The sequence below is a fragment of the Procambarus clarkii genome, chromosome 88 (genome assembly GCF_040958095.1).
Source record: "Procambarus clarkii isolate CNS0578487 chromosome 88, FALCON_Pclarkii_2.0, whole genome shotgun sequence".
NCBI lineage: Eukaryota > Metazoa > Arthropoda > Malacostraca > Decapoda > Cambaridae > Procambarus > Procambarus clarkii.
This window is the reverse complement of record NC_091237.1, coordinates 9,558,523-9,567,774: the sequence shown is the minus strand read 5'-3', so window position 1 is coordinate 9,567,774 and position 9,252 is coordinate 9,558,523. Positions and strand designations below refer to the sequence as shown.

Below are 9,252 nucleotides of genomic sequence, written 5' to 3'. Positions count from 1 at the left end.
TCTCTGGCGATGGTTTGGTTGTGGGAAGAGATTATATGTTCCTTAATGGAGCTCTGTTGCTTATGCATTGTTAAACGCCTAGAAAGAGATGTTGTTGTCTTGCCTATATACTGGGTTTTTTGGAGCTTACAGTCCCCAAGAGGGCATTTGAAGGCATAGATGACGTTGGTCTCTTTTAAAGCGTTTTGCTTTGTGTCTGGAGAGTTTCTCATGAGTAGGCTGGCCGTTTTTCTGGTTTTATAGTAAATCGTCAGTTGTATCCTCTGATTTTTGTCTGTAGGGATAACGTTTCTATTAACAATATCTTTCAGGACCCTTTCCTCCATTTTATGAGCTGTGGAAAAGAAGTTCCTGTAAAATAGTCTAATAGGGGGTATAGGTGTTGTGTTAGTTGTCTCTTCAGAGGTTGCATGGCATTTCACTTTCCTTCTTATGATGTCTTCGACGAAACCATTGGAAAAGCCGTTGTTGACTAGGACCTGCCTTACCCTACAGAGTTCTTCGTCGACTTGCTTCCATTCTGAGCTGTGGCTGAGAGCACGGTCGACATATGCGTTAACAACACTCCTCTTGTACCTGTCTGGGCAGTCGCTGTTGGCATTTAGGCACATTCCTATGTTCGTTTCCTTAGTGTAGACTGCAGTGTGGAAACCTCCGCTCTTTTCCATGACTGTTACATCTAGAAAGGGTAGCTTCCCATCCTTTTCCATCTCGTAAGTGAAACGCAGCACGAAACTCTGCTCAAATGCCTCCTTCAGCTCCTGCAGATGTCTGACATCAGGTACCTGTGTAAAAATGTCAACATACCTGCAGTATATGGCCGGTTTCAAGTTCATGTCGACTAAGACTTTTTGCTCGATGGTACTCATGTAGAAGTTTGCAAACAGGACACCTAGGGGAAAACCCATGGCGACCCCATCTACTTGCTTATACATGTGCCCATCCGGGCTCAAGAAGGGTGCCTCTTTAGTACAAGCTTGGAGTAGTTTCCTTAGAATATTTTCTGGTATGTCAAGAGGAGTACAGGCTGGATCATGATACACTCTGTCGGCTATCATCCCGATTGTCTCGTCCACAGGTACGTTGGTGAACAGTGATTCTACGTCCAACGAGGCTCTTATCCCTGTGGCCCGTGTGCCCCGCAGTAAGTGAACAAATTCCTTTGGAGACTTCAGGCTGAAGGCGCAAGGGACATAAGGAGTCAGCAGGCCATTGAGTCGCTTCGCCAGTCTGTACGTGGGTGTGGGTATCTGGCTAAAGATTGGCCGAAGTGGATTTCCAGGCTTGTGTGTCTTGACATTTCCATACGCATATCCAGGTTTATATTCCCCAATAATTTTTAGCAGGTGGAGAACTGATCGAAACTGTGAACGCCAAGAAATCAGGACTCCACCTGCCAAAAATTATTGGGCAAAAGAAGTAGAGACTTCGAGATATATATATACACCTCAAATATCTCCACTTCCCGAGGGCACTAGACAAGTGAGAGGTTACTATGCGTTTTTCATCAAGCCACTGTTAATGTGAGAGAACTCGTGTCCATGCTATAAGCCTATACTTGCATAAACCACAAGTGGAGATATTTGAGGTGTATATATATCTCGAAGTCTCTACTTCTTTTGTAGGGTCTGATGGTGTAGTGGGTTAAGGCGTACTAGTTATGGCAGCTACTGGAAGGTAGTTCTGCTTTCTGGGTTCGAGGCCCACTGGTGGGTGTTGTCCAAAGATTGTTAATCTTCACTTGTGGTTTATGCAAGTATAGGCTTATATATATATATATATATATATATATATATATATATATATATATATATATATATATATATATATATATATATATATATGTTTCATTGAATATGACCGCATATTCTGTATTAATTATTTTCTGGTTTAGGGCTTCTATCCCTCTAACTATTTTCTTAGCATCAGGGCTTAATTGAAATAGGAGTTCACAAAAACTCATTTTCGTACTTTTAAGGTGAAGAAAAGAAGTGATTTACTATAGAGTGTATTACACTTATTTGTATAATTTGCACGACGTTTCGAACCTCCATGGTTCATTCTCAAGTGAACAGATCTTACATTACTAGTTGATTTTATACCCGCATTAGGTCAGGTGATAATACAATGAAGGTGAAAACATGGGGGGATACATAAGGGATAAACATAGGGGCTGCAGAAGGCTTATTGGCCCATACGAGGCATCTCCTATCCAAACACAAAGATTAATCCAGTGTAATTGGCCTGTTATGTTGGACATTGTCTTCTGTGTTGGCATCGATATGTTCTTGTCTTGTCCTTACTCTCATGGTGGGTAGAGTAAATAGTTCCGTGATTTGGGTGTTCATGGTAGGTCGCTCTATTATTATGTGAATTGCCTCAAGAATTTGTAATCTTCTTGAATCTTGGGTTTTGTCTATTATGCAGGTATTCTTGTTCAACATTTCTCTTGTTAGAGTAATGTCATGGGCTTGTCTCATGTGATTCCTAGGGGCACCAGATTGAAGATGGCATGTCAAACGCCTCGTCAGCTTGGTCGACGTCATACCTATGTACTTACATTGAAGGTTACATCCTTCTACAGCAGAGGAGAAGGAGTAGAGGAGAACCCTCTACAGCAGTCAAGCGTTGTATACATGTACACTTGCCCCCACGAAGGATGTAACCTTCAATGTAAGTACATAGGTATGACGTCGACCAAGCTGACGAGGCGTTTGACATGCCATCTTCAATCTGGTGCCCCTAGGAATCACATGAGACAAGCCCATGACATTACTCTAACAAGAGAAATGTTGAACAAGAATACCTGCATAATAGACAAAACCCAAGATTCAAGAAGATTACAAATTCTTGAGGCAATTCACATAAGAATAGAGCGACCTACCATGAACACCCAAATCACGGAACTATTTACTCTACCCACCATGAGAGTAAGGACAAGACAAGAACATATCGATGCCAACACAGAAGACAATGTCCAACATAACAGGCCAATTACACTGGATTAATCTTTGTGTTTGGATAGGAGATGCCTCGTATGGGCCAATAAGCCTTCTGCAGCCCCTATGTTTATCCCTTATGTATCCCCCATGTTTTCACCTTCATTGTATTATCACCTGACCTAATGCGGGTATAAAATCAACTAGTAATGTAAGATCTGTTCACTTGAGAATGAACCATGGAGGTTCGAAACGTCGTGCAAATTATACAAATAAGTGTAATACACTCTATAGTAAATCACTTCTTTTCTTCACCTTAAAAGTACGAAAATGAGTTTTGGAGAACTCCTATTTCAATTAAGCCCTGATGCTAAGAAAATAGTTAGAGGGATAGAAGCCCTAAACCAGAAAATAATTAATACAGAATATGCGGTCATATTCAATGAAACATGTTTGAAAGAAAACCTGCTGCCAGTATACACCAATATATATATATATATATATATATATATATATATATATATATATATATATATATATATATATATATATATATGTTGTTGAATAAGATAAGACTGAAAATGTAAGATTATTAATTCTAACACGAATTTTCTCAATATTTCTTATGTTTCTCTTCATTGTCGATGGTAATTGAAAAATCAATTCCCCAAAATTCATTTTTATTTCTAGTCTGACGCCTGAACGCCTATCTTAATAACTTATTACATTTTCTAAGGCTTTAGTTTACACACACAACTGTAACCTGTAAACACACAAAATACATCCATACTTATACTCGCTTTGGGTGAGGTGATATGGTACAAGTTTTGGGTGAGGTGATTGACATAAGCATTGACAACACTCCTCTTGTACCTGTCTGGGCAGTCACTATTGGCATTGAGGCACATTCCTATGTTTGTTTCCTTAGTGTAGACTGCAGTGTGGAAACCTCCGCTCCTTTCCATGACTGTTACATCTAGAAAGGGCAGCTTCTTATCCTTCTCCATCTCGTAAGTGAAACGCAACACAGAATTCTGCTGAAATGCCTCCTTCAGCTCCTGCAGATGTCTGACACCAGGTACCTGTGTAAAAATATTGTCAACATACCTGCAGTATATATGGCCGGTTTCAAGTCCATGTCAGCTAAGACCCTCTGCTCTATGGTACCCATGTAGAAGTTCGCCAACAGGACACCTAGGGGGAGAACCCATGGCGACCCCATCTACTTGCTTATACTTGTGCTCATCTGGACTCAAGAAGGGTACATGTTTCACCTCATCCAAAACTTTTGTGCCATATCACCTCACCCAAAAACAAGTATAAGTATGAATGTATTTTGTGTGTAAATTAAGTCATTCAAAATGTAATAAGGAATTACGAAACGCGTTCAGGCGTCAGATTGGGAATAAAAATAATGAATTTTGGAGAGTTACTTTATCAACTACCCTCGACAGTGAAGCAAAACGTAAGAAATATTGAGAAGATTCGTGTTAGAATTATTAATCTTACCCTTTCGGTCATATTCAATATATATATATATATATATATATATATATATATATATATATATATATATATATATATATATATATATATATATATATATATATATATATATAACCATCAATTAGGTTATATATATATATATAACCTAGACTTTAATTTTGGAATTATGAAAGTTTATGTGATCTTTGTTAATTAATATATGATGTTTTTGTTTTCCAGAGGAGAGCATGTGGGACCCAGAGTGGAGGAGCTCCGCCATGTGAACTCTCACCCCACACTCACTCTCCCTACCTTACCCACTCTCCAGACCTTACTCATCCTCCCTCACTCTCCCTGACTCACCCTCCCTCACTCTACCGACCTTACCCACCCACCTTCACTCTCCCTCCCTTACTCATCCTCCCTCACTCTCCCAACCTTACTCACGCTCTCTCACTCTCCCTACCTTACTCACCTTCCCTCATATTCCCATCAACACCCGTCACCCTAACTCACTCTCTCCCTCACTCACCATCTTTACCTCACTCAATTTTCCTCACACTCGCTTCTCAATCTGATTTTCCTGTCTCTGCTGCCAAGTGATCCTCATGGACTTGTGGCAGTTAATACATGATGATCCTCATGAGGCATCACTATCCCTCATATCTCACTCTCACCCTCTAACACTTACTCCTCACCTTCCCCCCCCTCCCCTCATCCACACAGCGAACACTCCTCACACTCTCACCCTTATCAATAGCTATTTACCACCCGTTTCTTTTTACCCATTTTTCCCTTCCCATTTTCCCCTCATTCCTTCTTCCCACTCCCCTCGCCGGCATCACGTCAAGGGTTGAGGGCAGGAATAAGGGGAAGCGGATGATGTACAACCCCCCCCCCCCTTCCCACCCCTGATGGAATAGTGTTGTTTGTATATTTGTAATAAATGGTCGGAATTTTTGTGTCAGCTCTTGTTTTGTTGATGGTCCTAAACACACACTAATTGATGGTCCTAAACACACACTAATTGATGGCCCTAAACACACACTAATTGATGGCCCTAAACACACACTAATTGATGGCCCTAAACACACACTAATTGATGGCCCTAAACACACACTTATTGATGGCCCTAAACACACACTAATTGATGGCCCTAAACACACACTAATTGATGGTCCTAAACACACACTAATTGATGGCCCCTAAACACACACTAATTGATGGTCCTAAACACACACTAATTGATGGCCCTAAACACACACTAATTGATGGCCCTAAACACACACTTATTGATGGCCCTAAACACACACTTATTGATGGCCCTAAACACACACTAATTGATGGCCCTAAACACACACTAATTGATGGTCCTAAACACACTAATTGATGGCCCTAAACACACTAATTGATGGCCCTAAACACACACTAATTGATGGTCCTAAACACACACTAATTGATGGCCCTAAACACACACTAATTGATGGCCCTAAACACACACTTATTGATGGCCCTAAACACACACTAATTGATGGCCCTAAACACACTAATTGATGGCCCTAAACACACACTTATTGATGGCCCTAAACACACTAATTGATGGTCCTAAACACACACTTATTGATGGCCCTAAACACACACTAATTGATGGCCCTAAACACACTAATTGATGGCCCTAAACACACACTTATTGATGGCCCTAAACACACACTAATTGATGGCCCTAAACACACTAATTGATGGCCCTAAACACACACTTATTGATGGCCCTAAACACACACTAATTGATGGCCCTAAACACACTAATTGATGGCCCTAAACACACACTTATTGATGGCCCTAAACACACACTAATTGATGGCCCTAAACACACTAATTGATGGCCCTAAACACACACTTATTGATGGCCCTAAACACACACTAATTGATGGCCCTAAACACACTAATTGATGGCCCTAAACACACACTTATTGTGGGAAATTTTTACCCACCATATCTAATAATCATCTAAGAAATGTATAATTTCTATATCATATCTAAATCATATCAAAATCATATCTAAAATGTATCAAAATCATATAATGAATCTTTAAAGATTCATTATATAGCTTGATCCTGGATGACAATGGCACCATGAACACGTACTCAACAGGGGCCCTTTTGATGCCTACGTGACTTTGTACATGATCTCTCAAGGATCCAGAAGCTTCTAGAAGGACTTCTTAATTAAAAAACTATTGGAACATTGATTCAACATCCGGTAGGATTAAAAATCGAATCCTTAATAAGATTCAGTGGTACTTTCAAATACTACTTATAATCTTTAAATCTTATATCTAATTATATTATAATCACATCTTATTTCAATAATAAGTCTAGACTGTAAAAATAATCAATCAATATTCATTGAAGGCTACCGTGCTCAGAGAGCATGGCAGGGCGATGGGGGGCGAGAAGCGCCCACGACGATGCCTCGCGGCACTCCGCGTTTGTTTACAAATGAGTGAACAAGTGACTGATCCTTAGCGAACATTACCAGCTCAAGGACACCTTATCTAACATTTTTATCGCCAGTGAATACTCTCTAGAACTGGGGGAGTACCTGGACAATATCTACAAGGAAAATCCGTGAACATTCACATAAAATAGAGTGTATAGTGGAGATCAGTGACACGGTTTCCTCCACCTTCATTCATAAACTTTTATCTCGAATCATTCTTCTGCAACTGCAGGATAATCACGTAGCAACGCTACCAGATCATCATACAGCAACGCTGTAGCAAAATATCGTGCCTAAACTCAACAAGAGAGTTAATCAGTCTGGCAAACTTGTCAGACAGGCACCCCGACTGGCAGAGAAGTATATTGAAGGTTATTTGGTGTATGATTGGCCAATTGTATGCTTGTGTAGCTTTAATATCCTATAAATCTGTCTGTTGGTTAAAAAGCGAGGCTAAGCCTCACATTTCAGTAAGTTTATTAAAATTGTAGTGTAGCTGTGAATCTTATCCAAGCACTGAACCTCATGAGTGTCCATTCTGTCAGAAAAGAATTCAGCCTCAATAAGTAAAAACCTCACAAGTGTCCACAGTCTTGGAAGAGATTCAGTCAAGCTAACTGTATAAAGTGAATATGTCTGCATATATATTTGAATATATAAATTAAGTTATCAATTGCTTGCTTAGTTATTTATAAGTTATCATATAAGTTCATTTAATTGAATATAATTTCTAGTACTAAGTTAATAGTATTAAGACTACATTTAAGGTCATTTATTATACTTTTACAATTTAATTTGTTGTTTATAGTATAAGTACATATTGGCTGTTAAGTTATGGTACTAGGTTAGACTATGTATGTTTAAATCCCTGATTTAAACAGAGCCAGTGTTCAGTCAGATAACTGAATTTATCAAATCTTATCCTTGTATAAAATACAAGCTGATGTGAGATCCCTGTCTACAGGTGGATTGGAACTTCTATCAACATAGTCATTCACCCCACCTGTCCCTTACAGCCCACAGTTTGTCATTAGGAAAAGAGGATCTAGGATTTACAACCCTAGCTAGAGATTTTAGTTGAATTAATTTGCAGACAGTAATTTTTTAATTTAGTTCAGTACAAGTCCCTGGTAGTCTCCTCTTATATCAATCCCAGCAGGTTTTTCCCACATTAATGGTCCTTCGAACCTAGATAATAATGGTCCTTTATACCTAGATATTTATGATCATTCGTTTACCGAATATTTCAATGCCAAATACATAAGAAACTTCTTGATTTTGCATTGGAATAATTCTTACATATTCTAGCCTAACCTAGCTATCAGCCAATATTTATCATAGCTATATATCTAAGTAAACAAATAGTTTGCAGTGGCTTAAGCCACCATATCCATTAACTAGTAAGCATTCATAACAAACTGATATTGTTTTGTGTTAAGAAACCACAGTAATTAAGTATATCAGTGTCAAAGACACAACTGCATCTTAATCATAAATACCAATTACCTACCTCATTGTGGTAACATTACATATATATTTAAGTGTATTATCTAGCATTATCTCTAATCTACTGATTTTCAGAGCTGCTCATTACATAATATTCTTTAAAAAAGTGTTATCATCACTGTAAGAGCTTTCATTACAATCTATCTATAATCAACTATATCATACCCTATATTACAGGTAAAACCAGTAGACATTCTACTGTATTTTATCTAACTATTATTATGGTAACAGATTTTGTAATAACTTTGCAAAAATAGTGCCATATACTATTTTTAAAAAATTATTACAAGATTTACCAACTTGGTGCATTCGGGTCACAAATCAAATTATTACAGTACTTTTGATAATTGAACACCTGCTACAACCAGATTCCAGGGAGGAAATGAAGGACGATCTTTGGAATCATTACCTAAGTAGACAGGAAAGCTCATTTATCAAAATACATTAACATCATACATATTTATCAGAAAAAAGAGAAAAATCTCGGAATCTCCAAAACTCGGAAAAGGTCAAAATGGCTGACAGTGTTCCACCAGCAGCTGAAACAGGAAATAGGAGGACACTTAATGGTCTGCAAAATCACCTAACTCAACTGATTGACAAATGTCAAAAGTTGGCTAGGCAACCATCTCCTGATTTAATAATTCTGAATACCAGAGTAAAAGCAGCTGTGGATAAGTATGAACAAATCAAACGCCATGCAGAGATTTATCTAACAGAAATGGCTAATGCAGATTTAACCCGAAGGGAACTTCAGGAAATTGTCGCTGAAATGACAATGTATGAAGATAAAATCCAAGATCAACTTGATCCTTTAATCAA

The 9,252-nt window shown here is 38.5% G+C and overlaps 1 protein-coding gene across 1 annotated transcript in view; it reads left to right on the top strand.

Annotated features, from left to right (window-relative positions):
- LOC123745894 (uncharacterized) overlaps window positions 1-5,391 on the top strand; it is a 715,884-nt gene extending 710,493 nt beyond the window's left edge. Inside the window, exon 12 of the mRNA XM_069317722.1 lies at window positions 4,665-5,391. Within this exon, the coding sequence (XP_069173823.1) occupies window positions 4,665-4,708 (44 nt within the window). The 3' untranslated portion in view covers window positions 4,709-5,391. The remainder of the gene's footprint in view (window positions 1-4,664) is intronic.
- Window positions 5,392-9,252: the final 3,861 nt, after the last annotated feature.